This window comes from Zerene cesonia, chromosome 3 (genome assembly GCF_012273895.1).
Source record: "Zerene cesonia ecotype Mississippi chromosome 3, Zerene_cesonia_1.1, whole genome shotgun sequence".
Taxonomy (NCBI): Eukaryota; Metazoa; Arthropoda; class Insecta; order Lepidoptera; family Pieridae; genus Zerene; species Zerene cesonia.
In genome coordinates this window covers 6,515,292-6,530,867 of record NC_052104.1, presented here as the reverse complement: position 1 = coordinate 6,530,867, position 15,576 = coordinate 6,515,292, and the positions used below count along the sequence as shown (strand labels likewise).

Sequence of the window (15,576 nt, the reverse complement as noted above, 5' to 3'; positions counted from 1 at the left end):
TATTTCCTCATTAAAAGGACTATTCAACCAAAAAATATTTTGCATTTCGAACCAGCTAGTAGTTCTGTAATTACAGAGCTCAAATAAACATACTCTTCAGATTTATATAATTAGTATAGATACTATAGATTAATCTTTGTGATTTTTTATATATTAAAATCAACATAAATAAGCTGAATTATTATAAAAATCTTCTATCTGGCAACCAAGCAACCATCTTTCAATGTGTTTTTTCTATATTGGGATCGAGTTTTGGCTTTACAATCCATAAATGAATTATTTTAACTAAATAATATAGTGAATTAAAGAAATATACGAAGTATTAGTAATAAAAAAACAAACAAATAGTTGATAAAACTTATATTAAGGTGCATACCTATGTGTATTTCCATTTGAACTTTTTGCTTTTTTGTGACTCATAATCTGGTTTCTGTATTTTATCATAAGTTTACGTTGTTTTAGATGTCTTCAGGGAGACCGATTAAGTGCGTGGTTGTAGGTGATGGAACTGTTGGAAAGACTTGTATGCTTATATCTTACACGACGGATAGCTTTCCGGGTGAATATGTTCCTACAGTGTAAGTAATTTCGTATTGAAATAGGCATTTTTACATGTCAGATGAACCAAATCACTTTTAAATTTAGATTATTGTTTATTTATTTACTATTAAAATTAATCCGTCGTATTAATCGTAAAAATGTTTTATTAAATAGTCTGATACAATACATAAATTGTCTATTCCAGATTCGACAACTATTCAGCACCAATGGTTGTTGATGGTGTAGCAGTTTCATTAGGATTGTGGGATACAGCGGGACAAGAAGATTATGATAGACTGAGACCATTGAGTTACCCACAAACCGATGTGTTTCTTATTTGTTTCAGTGTAACAAGGTATATAAAAAAAAATTTAAGGGTATAATTGAATCATCAGTATTATATAAACTGTTCAAATAACACACATATCTTATAATTTTCAGTCCTTCATCTTATGAAAATGTTACTTCAAAATGGTATCCAGAAATTAAACATCACTGTCCTGATGCCCCTATCATCTTGGTTGGTAAGTAAGATTCCAAGTAGAATATGTTTTCAACATTTATGATATACAATATACCATATATTTTTATGAGCTAAATGTTTAATCTACATAATGGAAACTACAACTATAAAATCTTATAGTTGTGACTTATAGTGATGAAGTATTGACCTCAATTTTCTGTCGCCTATATGAATACAATTTTGGATTTTGTAATATCAAAATAGAAGTTACAATGAAAGTGGAAAGAGTTTTTTTTTCTATTAAAATATTCCAGGTACAAAAATTGACTTGCGAGATGATCGCGAAACTTTGAGTCTGCTATCTGAGCAGGGCATGTCTCCTCTAAAGAGGGAACAGGGACAGAAACTCGCAAATAAGATCAGAGCTGTTAAATATATGGAGTGTTCAGCATTGACACAGCGTGGGCTTAAACAGGTATGTGACTTTGTTAGAAATTGTTCAAGTGTTAAAATGTTTGTTTGTTAGTTGTCAGCCCTGACTTCCAAATTAGGAAGTTGGAATTTTCAATATAAATTCCTGATAGTTCTATATTTTAATTTTGTTTTACATGAGACGCACTGTTTAAATACATATTAAAGCAAATTTAAAAAATTGAAACTTATATAATTTTTTGAATCAAAAATTTAATTTGAATTTGTTAATAATTTACCCATATTATACAGGTATTTGATGAAGCAGTTCGTGCAGTATTAAGGCCAGAGCCTCAAAAGAGACATCAAAGGAAGTGTCTAATCATGTAAATGTGATGCACAAAATGACAAAGTTAAGTCAACATATTCATGCAGGAATCTCAAGGTGACAGTAATAATGTGTTTCTGAACCAATTTGTGAATGCTTTTAGAAAAACCTTGATATATTTAGTAGATCACAATATTAAATAATATTATTCATGCTACTTCTTATCCTTTTATGCGATATTATGTGCCATAATAATAATTTCAAGATTACAAACAAATCATCACAATAAAACATTCTTATGTATATTTTCTGCTTTTTAAGTAAATAGATATGCCAAAGATTTATGAATATAGGTGTAAGTTTAGACATGTTTGTAAAATAAAGCTGTTATGGTTGGAAACAAATTGTTACTGTTGAATAATATTGAGTAACAATGTTATTTTTATAATATTACACAAATGAACCTCAATGATGATATTAAAAGGTTTTTGAAATATATTCTTAATATTATGTAACTTGTGAATAAGGACTGATAATAGATGCTAGTAAATTGTATTAACATACTCAAATAGTAATGTCACTAGTTGCAAGGATGAATGTTTTGTACTGTTCAGCATTTATAATTAAAAGTCAGCAGCATTTATTAGCATTTTTGCGACAAAAGGTATTGATAAATTTATTTTTTGTATCAGATATATTTTGTCACTCGTCAAGTATGGCGTAATTTTGGATAGCTATATATTGATGCTACATATTTATTCTAATATTTTTGTCTCATTTTATCGAATTTTGTATTTATAATTTAGATTCATACTGTCTTATGGGCATGTGATGATATTGTGTGTTTTATAGTGATTTATTAGGGCGAATATTTTTATATGTAAGAATGAATAAGCATTCAAGTGCGTTATCATACTGCAACGATTATTGTTCTCTAGATATTTTATAGATTGCTTTGATTTACAGGTAACGCTTTGAAATATATTGTATATAACTCCCAATAATTTATATTTAAGGACGAAATGCGCAATCTATCGATATAATAAACTTATGTAACTGCACTTTATAAATTATTGAATTTAAACAGTGGTTTTTGTTTCATCCTTTATTTTTAAATTCAAACAATATACCAGATTTATATAATTTATTTCATATCAATTAATAACACATAAAAGAGTACATAAATCTTACACAGTGGCAAAAGTAATCTTAATTAAGTCTTATTTTTGTCACATAATTATAGAACACTGTTGATAGTAATTAAATGCATTAGTTATTTTTTTAAACAGTTTGTAAACACAGTGCCGGTACAGTTAACACCTTTAACAAAATTAAATTTTGCTAATTAAAATAGGTGTTATATTACTAAATTGTTTAGATACGTAACAATCACAGTTTATATTACTCATAAAACAACCAATACACTACTTGGCAAAAAAATATAAAAAAAAATGAGAATACTTTGATAATTATGCACATCTATATTGCAGAGAAAATTTAAAAATCCAACAATGAGTAAACCATTTTATTTAGTTGTATTAACTTGGACACCAATATTTTCTCATCAATAGTCAAAATTCAAAATGTAGAAGCTTTAATATAATATAGGCCTTTGAAAAGTATACCTACAACACATGGTCTAACAATTATAATTGGACATGACTATATATATATTAAAGATCAGTTTTTAATGTCAACATACCATATTCAATTGACAATTGGTATTATATGCAAAACAAGTTGATGATGCATTCATTATCAATACATTAAATATAAATATATAAAAGAATAACCTTCTTATTGTATTTAAAAAATGAAAGATGTAAACAGTAAACTAAGGACTATACATGAGCATACAAGTTTTTACTACAAATCCTATATATAAACATTAAAATAGTAAATGCAATATTTTTACAACACCAACAAACAATGAAATGTATTGTTTTAAAAAGCCAGCTATAGAATAAATGTAACACCTACAACAACTTTGTTTACACAAAGAATTATTAATTAACACACATAACTAACTTATAATGCAATGTCTCGGAGCAGAAACAGCTATAGTCAAATACTGTGAACAACTATGAGATCCTTTTCATAGTATATATAATTAAATCCTTACCATAGACAGTAGGTGTACATTTTGATTGCGTTGGAAAGTCAAATTAATTGATTATAATTACAAGACTTCATCATGTATTTACTAGGTACAACTTGCAATATATTTTACACTTTTTGTCTTATATAACATACTTTTCATTTCTAAACAATCAAAGCCAACCCTAATAAACTAATGTATACATATTTAAATCCTATATACATCAACAATTATATTATTAATCAAATACATTTAATGAATCCAAATGGTAATATGTGATACAGATATTAATTGATAAACTATTAAGAATCTTTGCTGTCATGCTTTTGCTCAATTTTGAAGCTAATAGTAATTTCTGAAAATTAATTCTACACATGTATACAACAGCAACACATAAAATATATAAATAACATTCAGTTACATCTTTCCTCCTAGCTTATCTTAGATATAGTAGAATAATAAATCATACCTTTTTGGCCACTGGATATACAATAAAAACATTATTAAATAAGAATAAATTCCTTACTTTTAGAAAGTACTGACATCTAGATTTATATACAACACCAATACATTTAAATAGTTAAAGCATAACTTTGATTTAAAATAATATTGATTAAATTCTGTTTTACATAATGTAAACAGTAAACATACAATGAAAATTATAGCATGTATATAATTTATTATAAGCATGTCATAATAACATGCTATTACATTTGAAATCATCCTTTAGTTTTCTTGGCTTTAATAGCATTTAAGATATTTCAGTACCAGAGGTAGATGGTAAATAATCATCTTCCTCATATCACATGGCTCTGTAGGGGCCTTTTGATTTTAAATATTGAATAACTAATGATGGCCCAAGAGATACTACATCGGATGGAATAGCAGTTAATGGACAATTTTCAATGCTCATTATTTGCAAACTCACACATAAGGCTAGTTCAAATGGCAGGTTACACAAATTTGGGTTATCATTTAGATATAGTGATTCTAAATTTTCAAGCGTGCCAATCTCTTCGGGCAAATATTGTAAATTATTTTCACCTACACTCAAGAATGTGAGGTTAACCAAGTGACCAATGGAGCGGGGTAATGTAGTTAATTGGTTAGACTGAACTATTAACTTCTGCAATTCATGCAGAAATCCAATTTCATTTGGCAGAATTTCTAATTTATTCTCTTCAAGATCAAGTACCCTCAGCTTTCCCAAATTACCAATGCTTGGAGGAATTCTCCTTAGAAGATTATTAGATAAGATCAGAACTTGTAAGTTTTGTAAACATTGTATGTCATCAGGTAGTTTGGTAAGATGGTTTGTGCCCAAGTTAAGCTCCACCATGTTCAGCCATGTCCCTATATCCAGAGGAAGAGAAGTCAATAAATTCTCTTTCATGTTCAGTTTTGTGAGATTTTTTGCTCTGGAAAATATAGCATATGGTATTTTATCAATTTGGTTGTGTTCTAAATTAATGGAGTATACATTAGTGAATTGCGCAGGGCCGCCTGATGGATAACTTGTAAATGAATTCCTCGATAAAGTAATGCTGGTTAATTTAGTTAAATTACAAAGTAGACCATTTGGTAATTGGGAAATAGAGTTCCCTTCAACATTAAACTCATCCATATTAACACAATTGCTAAGACTAGCTGGTATTGAAGAAAGCCTATTATATCTCAATCCTAATCTAGTCAAAGCCTGCAAATTGCCAATTGTTTCTGGTATGTCCAACAAGTCATTGTGTTGTAAATCCAATGTCGACAAATTTACACAATTTCCAATTTCTTGAGGCAAATGCTCCAAATGATTGTGTGATACATCAAATGTAACCAAATTAACTAAATTGCCAATTCCTGATGATAATTCTTTTATCTTGTTTTCCCTCAAGCTAAGCATAGTTAAATTGGTTAAATTTGCTATGCCATCTCCCACTACTCTAATCCTATTGAATCTCAAGAACAAAGTTGTCAAAGATGTTAATTTGTAGACAACTTCAGGAATATCATTCAATTTATTGTGCCTTAAGTCTAGAACTTTTAATGATTTCAAGTTTGCAAGAGAATCAGGCAAGCTTGTCAGAGAATTCTCATTGAGAGCCAGGGTTTGTAAATTTGTCAGACAGCCAAATTCTGCAGGAAGAGCAACCAGTTTGTTTCCATATAAATAAAACTCATTGAGATGAGTCAAATCTCTAACATTTGGTGGTAAAGAAGTAATTGAAGACTTGCTGAGGTCTAATCTTTTAACTCCTTCATCTCTGCACCTCATGAACTCCTTAATGACATCTAAATCGGCTTGAATGGGTTTGTTTTTCTTAGCTGTAGGTTTAGGTTTATTTGACTCGGGATGTTTCACAGTCACGACCTTAGGCCGTGCACCTTCCGTACTTGGAACCGATACTTTTTTGTCCTTCATACTGTGATATTTTTCTCTCGGACTTACTGTGCCGACGGAATCCAACGCTTCCGAATTCTCTCTCGATGAATTATCGAGATTCATTCCGCACTTGTCAATACACAATGTGATTTTTAATATTAAATCACTGAAGAATTAAATAGAATAAATAATATTTACCACTTTCATCGCACTATTTTACAATGATTGGATCAATACTGATATTCAAAATGCAGTTTTATTAAAATCGTCTTTTATAATCACTAAGTTGCCGTTGAGCGTCTTATATTTCTAACGATTTGTTAAATAGCAGTAAAAGAAAAACACTTCCAATTATACACTTGCTGATTGTGACTAAGATGGAAATATTTGTAAAAATTATTAATTTTAGACCAAGGACAGCGTATCTTCAAATTTTCTTTGAATCGCAAATCGAAAAATTAAACAGATAAAAAATCGTACATAATTTAGGGAGAATTGAGAGACACAGTTGAGAGCTACAAACAGGCAGTTGCCATAAACACGGAGTAAGGCTATATATATATTTGGAAATCGATCAACATATTCTTTAAATAGTGTATGAAACATTTTCATACAGAAAATATCTTTCATATTGTATAGTAAATAATTTTTATTTGTGAGTGTAAGAGGAAGCACTTAGACGAAGAAATTAGGCAGTATTCAGTGCTGCCACATTGTTTTTCTTTATTGGGCCACTAAGCACATTGAAAAGTAGTATTAAAAAAGGCTAAAAATACATCCTTTCATTGATGAACCCAGTACCATCAGATTTTTATGGTTCAATTATAATTTATACGTGTTGTTTTACATACTCCAAAACAATGTTAAGCAGCAGTTTTTTTGTTTATCTGTTTGTTTGATTGTTTTTTCGCTTATTAGTATGGACATCAATTACACAATATCCATAGGGACGATTTCGACAAAATTAACAAATTTGATTTAGGTAGACTTATATTAGATTCTACTTACAGATTAATTCTCAAATTATTTTAATATGATATTAATCAATCGTTAAAAAACAATTAGGAATGTTGTGTCTGTAATTGTTTTTTATGTATGAAATCAAATTGTCAATCAGCATTAAACAAATAGAGTCCTGACTCGAAAGAAGTTTACGGCAAAGGCGGTATGCCATGGTGGATTCATGAAAAAAGTTGCGGTCATAACGTAGAATATAGAATGGCGTTCAAATATTTAAATAAATGTATATCGACAATTCAATCTGGTTTATGGGTCCTGAATAATAGTTAAAAGACCTTTATACAGCCATAAAGTTATTCATTTTGGATATCATACTAAGTATCCTATTCATTATATGTCTGTAAGTATGAGTAATCCATACTTACTTATACATACATAGAATGAAGCGGTATTTTCAATAACTTTTTTCTTATTTATTTTCTTCAACTTAGAGGGCATATAAATTACAAATGAGCAACATTATTTTCACTGACAGGTAGGGGTCAGCATAGCGTCAAATTAAAGAAATTTGTTATCAAAAATAAGACTTGGCTTAAAGGTCTCGTAACGAAGCCATTAAATATTAAAAAATAAAGCATCGCGTCAATAGACTTCTTTTTTTTTTATTTTTTTTATTCCTTTATGGCAATAAGTTTCAACTATTTGCCAGTGTAGACTTCTTTTGGGGCACGGAATTTCATATTGTCACTGTCAAATTCTAATTTGTAATGCCAAATTCCAAATGTCAATAATCCTAATTCTCAATGTTTTGGCGGCTGGGGTTAGCTAGCATTGATGTGCAAACTGTTATGTGCATATATTTCTGAATATATTTCACAAATCCATTGTAATAGAATTAATTGATAAGTATAATTTATAATTAATTGAAGTTTTGGAAACAAGTTTTAAATCAAAATGGATAAAAACAAAGAAAAGGAAGAACAAAGTATCATGGATAAATCCATGAGATCTGTTTTCGGTACGTGAATCGTTTACGAGACCTTTATATAGTAAGTAAAGAGTAAAACAACATATTGAAAACGTAACCATTTTTTCAGTTGGTAATATCCCGTACGAAGCAACCGAAGAGAAATTAAAAGATATATTCAGTGAAGTGGGCCCAGTGTTGTCTTTTAAGTTAGTGTTTGATCGAGAAACCGGCAAGCCTAAGGGCTATGGATTCTGTGAATATAAGGACCAAGAAACTGCTTTGAGTGCAATGAGAAATTTAAATGGATATGAAATAGGTGGTCGATCCTTAAGAGTTGATAATGCTTGTACGGAAAAATCAAGAATGGAAATGCAAGCTTTAATGCAAGGGCCACAGGTATATAATAATTGTCAAATACCTAATTTAAAACTATTTACTTATTTATTATTCTAAATGAAACATGTGAAGGCTTATTTTTTTTAAAGTTTAAGTATTAATGAAAGTGATGAAATTTCTATAAATGTTTTTATAAATTAAATGGATCCTTTTAACCTGGTTGCATCAAGAAGCAGCATATGTTTTTGACTCATGCAAATTTTTAACACAGCAACTATATATACTAGTACCCGTCAGACTATAGGGCTCTTATTAATGTTTCCATTTTATGAGTTTAATAGAACATCATAAAATTTTTTGTTCAAATATATAAACATACAAGAATACTCTAAAAAAGTGTATTTATTCCTAGATAGAAAATCCATATGGCGACCCGGTAGATCCAGACAAGGCTCCAGAAGCTATAAGTAAAGCAGTGGCAACATTACCTCCAGAGCAAATGTTTGAATTAATGAAACAAATGAAACTATGTATTCAGGTGTGTTAATTTATTTTACGTTTTTCTACTTATACCAATCTTCTATGGGGTTGTGGTACTTTCCCTGGTGTGAGCTAGCCCAATTCATGCGAAAGTATGCTCAATTCTCAAACTTATAAATACATTAACAATGTTTAAATATTGTATGTTACGTTTACATTTTATTTTACCCTGTATTTATTTAATAAATTTCAGTTTAGCCATCATATTTTATAGCCATGTTTATGATTTGAAAAAAAAAATGTTTATTTTTCTTTTAGAATAATCCAACTGAGGCGAGGAATATGTTGCTTCAAAACCCCCAGTTGGCTTATGCACTGCTGCAAGCTCAAGTTATTATGAGAATTGTTGATCCAGCTACTGCAGCAGTAAGTATATTTGTTTTTATACAATCCATCCAATCAAGCGTTATATACATACATAGGAATCTCAATAAGCCCATTAATAAAGATACATTTTTATTTGTTATCACTAATATTATATATATTGTATTTCCAGAGCATGTTACATCCCAGTAATCCAGTACCACCACCACTGCAACCAGGAGAGAAGCCACCACCCACTTATAACCCACCACCACCTGGTATAATATGATTTGATTTGGATTTAAATAATAAAACAATAACCAGACACTTTCTGTGCATGAAATATTTTTAAAAAGAGTGCTATGCAATACTGATATGTTATGTACTAATGGTTAGAAAAATCTGATTGTGTAAAAACCCTTAGGCAGATTTTGTCAAACATTTTTGTATGGTGAAAGACCAATATTTATTTTTTTTATTACCAAGACCAAATTAGGTTCAAGTTGTAGGCTACATTTTATTTGAAAAAAAATTAGGAAATATGTTATGTATGTTTTAGTCTACACAATTAAGATGTTTAATAGCAACAAAGAATGTGTAACAGTTAAGTGTGATTTATTTTATTATACTTGTTTTGAAAAAAGCATGATTATATTATTCAGTGATTAAACATTAAATATAGTAGCTATAGCTTATAGTCTTCCACTCTAGACTCTAATGACTCCCTCAGTCTTATAAACAATTCATTTTTTTTTTTAATTATTTTCAGCTCAGCCTCAACCAATGCTTAACAATCCAGTACCACCTCCGAATCAATATGTCCGTGAGTATGCTTATTTCTGTTATTATTCAGATGGAAATATTTTCTGCCATGACATGTCATTTACCAAGTTCACCCTTAGTCATCTTCTAAAATCTTGTATTGATCCACAGAGCATGTCACCGAAGCTCGTTCATTTTACAAGTGAGCATGTGATGTGATATTAAAAAAAGGTTTTAATTAATTTTTTTTATACCTAAACTCGCCTAAACTAAACCACATTGAAATTGTCAAAACTAGACCAAATTTATATAAGACAACAGCTTTCAAATAAAAAAAAATCATCAAGGTTCGTTACTAACCTCCACTTTTTTTGAAGTCATTAAAAAAATTAATTAAAAACCTGCAAAAAACTTACGCTGTTACAAGAACTTTTCATTTGTATATCTATGAGCTACACACATACATACTCATGTATTGTATTGGTGTATATTCCCACAGCGCGCCCCCCCCAAATATCGGTGATGTCGCCGCTCAACATGGACGTGGACCTGCGCAGCGCGCGCGCGCCCGCGCTGCACGACCAGGACATGCGCAGCCTGCCGCCCATGCCGCACCCCGTGCCGCCGCCGCCGCAGCAGGACGCGTGAGTCAACTCTAACTCAAACTCAAGGGCATACTCAAACTCAGTGACATACTTAATATCAGAGGCATACTCAAACTCAGAGGCATACTCAATCTCAGTGGCATACTCAAACTTAGTGGCATACTCAAACTCAGATGCATACTCAAACTCAGAGGCATACTCAAACAAAGAAGCATACTCAAATTCAGAGTGGTACTCAAACTCAAAATAATGCGCAAACTCAGTATCACACTCAAAATCAGAATCATACTCAAACTTCTTTCATATATGTCGTAGTCGAGCACGCTTCGGCACGAATTGGGCTAGCTCGCACCGGGGAAATACCATATCTCCACAAAAGACCGGCGTAATATACTGCTGTGTTTCGTTCGGTGAGTGAGGGAGCCGTAGACCCATATCCTGTTCCTTACCCTTCCCAGTCCATTTCATTATTCCTTCATCAATCCATTCTTAATCTATTGTGGGAGTCGAGCACGCTTCGGCACGAATTGGGCTAGCTCGCACCGGGGAAGTACCACACCCCCACAGAAAACCGGCGTGAAATAGTGGCATGCCACTGTGTTTCGTACGGTGAGTGGGGGAGCTGGAGGCCCGTTTCCTTTTCCCCACCCGTCCTAGTCCATTCCTTCTTTCCAGTCGTTAATCGTTTCCTTTTCCCTTACCCCATAAAAGCGGGCAGCGCATTCACGGAGGTACTACCTTTGCGAATGTTTATGGGCGGTGGTGATCGCTTACCATCAGGCGAACCACCAGCTCAGCTGCCCGCTATGACATAAATAAAAATAAATAAATAAATAAAATAATCCCTTTTCAATTTGAAGTCGGCAATGCATTTGTAGAGGCCTAATTTCTGCAATCGACCTTACGACTCTTCAAATGTTCATGGGCGGTGGTAGCTCTTACCATTAGGCGACCCACCAGCTCCATTGTCGGCGGTGATATAAAAAAAAAAAAGTTGTCTGTGCGAATCACACACGATAGAGGTGAAACTTCAGTAAATCGACAAAAGAACGAAGTATGGAACAAAGAGGAGAGACCGATAATATAAAATAGTATGTATATTTCTGTCTCATTCTTTGCCGGCTTCATTTTACCCATTTTGTATTTGTGTCTCTTACCTGTCGTTTTTCCGTTGCATCAGGTTTGAAATCACAACGATTCTAAAGAAGTTTCACTTCAAAACTCATTGTAAACCATAACCAGAACAATCAAACGCAAACTTAAGGTTACTTTTAGGTTCATACTCAGAAACAAAAATTAAAGCTAAGCTACATTGACTCTTAAAAACTAAAATGCAATCCCGAATTAACATATTATCTACACATTTAAAAATCGAATTCAAACTCATACATATGCATACAGTAAATTCTTCCTACATATTTTCGGACACACTATAGCACTTGCTTTTTTCTTTAACGCTATCAAAGTTAGATTTGCATCTTAAAAAAGTCATTAAAGTGCATACAATTATGCAACCGAAAAAAGGTACTACACGTACGTTGTGCCTTGTCACTACAATTATTTTTATAATTTCTACCCATAGATTAAGATAAATTTATTAGTGACTTATCCATTTCCTCTTATTTACAAATGCTTCAAAATCTTAAGAATTGCGTAAATTTATATGTATAATTATTTTAAGACCTCACACTACGGAAAATCCAGTTGAGAGGTAAGCATTGAATGAAATCTCCTGGAGTAGTTAGTTCAAAGAACACCCGCAATATCATTGTAGAGATACGTTGTTATTACATTCATAAGTTTATAAGAAAAATCAAACCAGTTTAAGATTTTGTTAACTTTCATTACCTATCAAATTCACTGCTATATTTTCCATTTTTTCCTGTGTGCATGAGCATGATAGTTACTTTAAGTTTCAACATCGAATACATTCATAAAGTAAAGTAATCATACGCATAATGCAATCTTCAGACCAATAAAAGAGTAAAGACGGAACTGTCGTAAACAAAAGCAATGGAATAAGTGAAGCCCCATGAGGGTTATGTGTGTGTTATAAATCCTAGTGAGGCACACATCGCCGTAATTAATCGTATCTGACAGGGTGGGCAGGACGGCTGTGCTAGAGGCTTTGTGTTGCCAGCATTGTGAAGCGAATCTTCAATCTATAAAACGTTTATATTATCTAGAATATTTCATAAATTTTTGTTATAAAATTATATAGTCCCACTTCTTTAAAATTGATCAAACAACAATTAAATTTGAACTTAACAACACAACGTGTTACTTTTGATTGTTGTTTAAAATCGTTACAAAAATTATAGTAAAATGGTTGTATGAGAATCATGAAACGCTTAAAATTTATATCACTCCTTCGTCAATCGCTACGTGTTCATATGACGGAATCGTCTGCATATTACCTTTAGTTCCATGTTTAGTTTTTTATTGGTCTGACACGCAATCTTTAAAATTCAAAATGGAATGAATGTGCCAGATTCATTATTTTAACCTACTTCAAAATAAAATATAATAGTTTAAAAAAACTAAAAAACACGCTTTGACAAAAATCATATTTTGCAAATTGAAAACTGGAATAATTTTATCAAATTAGTGTATTGTCATCGGTCCTCAATAAATCTACAAAGTTTGAACGAAATCTGGCCGTTTAAAGTGGGTCAAAATCGCGCCCAAAGAAGTCGGTTACAAACAAACATACAGGGGAAGCTAATAAAAAGCGTGTAAAAAGGAGAAGGATCTCAAATCGACTGTATTTTTTTGTGTTTGGTTAATCAGAACTTTTGACGGGTCAAACCGATTTTGACGATTCTTTTTTCATTTGAAAACTGGTACCTTCCCTTTCGTCCCACGTAGTTCTTCCATTTGATTTAGTTCTATCAATTTTAGAGCAGTATAGATTTTTTGTTGAAAATAAACATATGTTATTTATGTTTTTTTTAATGTTGTTTGCCAAAGCGAATGCACTCTTGCACACTGTAAGTAGGTTGTTTGTTTAAACTTATTTTTACTACAATAAATTCTAGAATGTTCCCGCGTGATCCTCGTCTAGCGAACATGCAAGGATTCAGCGCTGATCCACGCGTCCGTCCTAACGACCCAAGGACTCAAACCAAGATGCAGCAGCCTCGTGAGTTATACTTAAAATTTTACCATCTTAATTCAGATATTTATAGTTAAAAATACGAGTGATGGGTGCAATCAGAAAAATAGTTATTCATTTTTTAACTTCTGTTTTTTTATGATTCCACAACTCGAATTTTTTTTTTGCCCATTTCCTTTTCCTCACTTCTTTCCATTCATCGAACCTTTCCTTACTTCTTAAAAGCGGGCAACGCATTCGTTCATGATTCAGCATTCATGGGTAGTGGTGATCGATTACTATCAGGTGATCCACCAGTTCGGTTGTCCACTGGTACAAAAAAATAAAATTGTATATAATTTTTATTTTCTAATTTCTTAATAAAATAGTGATTAAAATTTGCAGCTCCGCAAATGCCTCCGGGAATGCCCAGCGTCGCTCAGGCTAGAACTATTCAAGGCATACCTTCTGGTGCGTCGGATCAAGAAAAGGTAAGAATACCTAATAGTGTTGCATTTTCTAGTCCTTTCAAATTGCTATCTAGGCTACAGTACAGTATAAATTTTATTTAGGATATCGGAAGATGTAATCACAGAAAGAAAAGATTTTTTATCGGGTTGTACTAATAATAATAATATAAAATATTTCCGGACGCATACTAATTTACTAAGTACACCATCTAGCGATCACCCATGCAAACCACTCCGATTCTAAAGACAAGCTGCACAGTCGAAACGAGGTCCTAAAATAGGACTTTTTAAAATTTCCGATAGGGCCCCAAATACTTATGTGCCATAGCTTAAGACGAAAAATATGCTTCAACAATAGAGTAATATTTTCCACTATCCCGCGATTTATTTATTTTTGGTACAATTTACGAAGTAACTATACACTTACAGCTTTGAACTGTGTCGTAGCATTTTTTTATATCTAGATGTGTAATCAATAAAATTATAATTTTATTCATTTTGCTAGTTATACGGATATCATATAACTAGCTAAAACTGGTGCATACTCGAACGGATTGTTTAGATCTACAGACCACAATGAGGATAACTATATTACACATAGTTGAATATTTAAGAAAAAATTCAACGTAATTAAAACTACATCACTTATATCACCTGTAATTTACAGGCTGCCTTGATCATGCAAGTGCTGCAGTTATCTGATGAACAGATTGCCCTCCTGCCTCCCGAACAGCGATCCAGTATCCTCATGCTGAAAGAACAAATCGCTAAGAGCACACAGCGCTAATTTATGCAAATGATTAAAAATATATCATTTTATGTGTAATAAAAAAATATTTTAAGATGTATTTTCGTTTTATTCCAGCATTGTTTCACATTAAAAATTAAAATTATAGCAATTGAGATCGTTAACCCAACTTTTATAGTATTATGTAGATATTTTGTGTATTATCGTCTATATTTAATCTGTCTTAATGGAGTTTAATCCATAGACATTGTTTAGATCGTTTGTTTAAATTACTAATCGAATATCAAAACATAATAATCCATGTTATACTTTCAGTACGGATTATTGATCAATGTTATGAGTACCAACTAACAGTTTAAAAAAACGAAGTGGATAGCCTAGTTTTGGATACCTTCTATACCGCTGTTCAATGCAAAAACTTGCTAACGACGCGAAATGTTACAAATTTTTTCTTTGGATTGCATGCTATCAAATGCCATTTATTTTAAATAGTTCTAGAGGTTTTTCAATCGACATTATAATTTCTAATACTCTTCTCTAAAAAAATATTCAAATCTTAATTAAAAATACATAT

General features: G+C 31.7%; 3 protein-coding genes across 4 annotated transcripts; 2 read left to right on the top strand and 1 right to left on the bottom strand.

Moving 5' to 3' along the window:
* The first annotated feature begins 205 nt into the window (after positions 1–205).
* Positions 206–2,826, top strand: LOC119839500 (ras-related C3 botulinum toxin substrate 1). Its single transcript, XM_038365802.1, has 6 exons — positions 206–368; positions 463–578; positions 746–895; positions 982–1,064; positions 1,318–1,478; positions 1,727–2,826. The coding sequence occupies exons 2-6, from the start codon at positions 463–465 to the stop codon at positions 1,802–1,804; spliced, it is 588 nt and encodes a 195-aa protein (XP_038221730.1). The 5' UTR covers positions 206–368; the 3' UTR covers positions 1,805–2,826.
* Positions 2,827–2,871: 45 nt separating this feature from the next.
* Positions 2,872–6,708, bottom strand: LOC119837855 (leucine-rich repeat protein soc-2 homolog). The gene has a single exon (XM_038363636.1). It carries the CDS (start codon positions 6,335–6,337, stop codon positions 4,643–4,645), a length of 1,695 nt encoding a protein of 564 aa, XP_038219564.1. The 5' UTR covers positions 6,338–6,708; the 3' UTR covers positions 2,872–4,642.
* Positions 6,709–7,957: 1,249 nt separating this feature from the next.
* On the top strand, positions 7,958–15,092 carry LOC119837004 (cleavage stimulation factor subunit 2 tau variant). Of its 2 annotated transcripts, XM_038362485.1 has the most exons (11): positions 7,958–8,192; positions 8,272–8,540; positions 8,893–9,018; positions 9,279–9,386; positions 9,517–9,601; positions 10,093–10,146; positions 10,585–10,729; positions 12,372–12,401; positions 13,729–13,832; positions 14,190–14,275; positions 14,922–15,092. In XM_038362485.1, exons 1-11 carry the CDS (start codon positions 8,129–8,131, stop codon positions 15,039–15,041), a joined length of 1,191 nt encoding a protein of 396 aa, XP_038218413.1. In that variant the 5' UTR covers positions 7,958–8,128; the 3' UTR covers positions 15,042–15,092. The 2 variants fall into 2 exon arrangements, with proteins under 2 accessions (XP_038218413.1, XP_038218421.1); XM_038362493.1 differs by lacking the exon at positions 12,372–12,401 and having other exon boundaries at positions 7,959–8,192.
* The last annotated feature ends 484 nt before the right edge of the window (positions 15,093–15,576 follow it).

Coding starts and splice junctions, on each gene's coding strand:
- LOC119839500 (XM_038365802.1), top strand. CDS start 463: ATGTCTTCAGGGAGACCGATTAAGTGCGTGGTTGTAGGTGATGGAACT. Junction 579..745: donor GGTGAATATGTTCCTACAGT/GTAAGTAATTTC, acceptor TGTCTATTCCAG/ATTCGACAACTATTCAGCAC. Junction 896..981: donor ATTTGTTTCAGTGTAACAAG/GTATATAAAAAA, acceptor TATAATTTTCAG/TCCTTCATCTTATGAAAATG.
- LOC119837855 (XM_038363636.1), bottom strand. CDS start 6,337: ATGAATCTCGATAATTCATCGAGAGAGAATTCGGAAGCGTTGGATTCC.
- LOC119837004 (XM_038362485.1), top strand. CDS start 8,129: ATGGATAAAAACAAAGAAAAGGAAGAACAAAGTATCATGGATAAATCC. Junction 9,019..9,278: donor AAATGAAACTATGTATTCAG/GTGTGTTAATTT, acceptor TTTTTCTTTTAG/AATAATCCAACTGAGGCGAG. Junction 14,276..14,921: donor GTGCGTCGGATCAAGAAAAG/GTAAGAATACCT, acceptor TGTAATTTACAG/GCTGCCTTGATCATGCAAGT.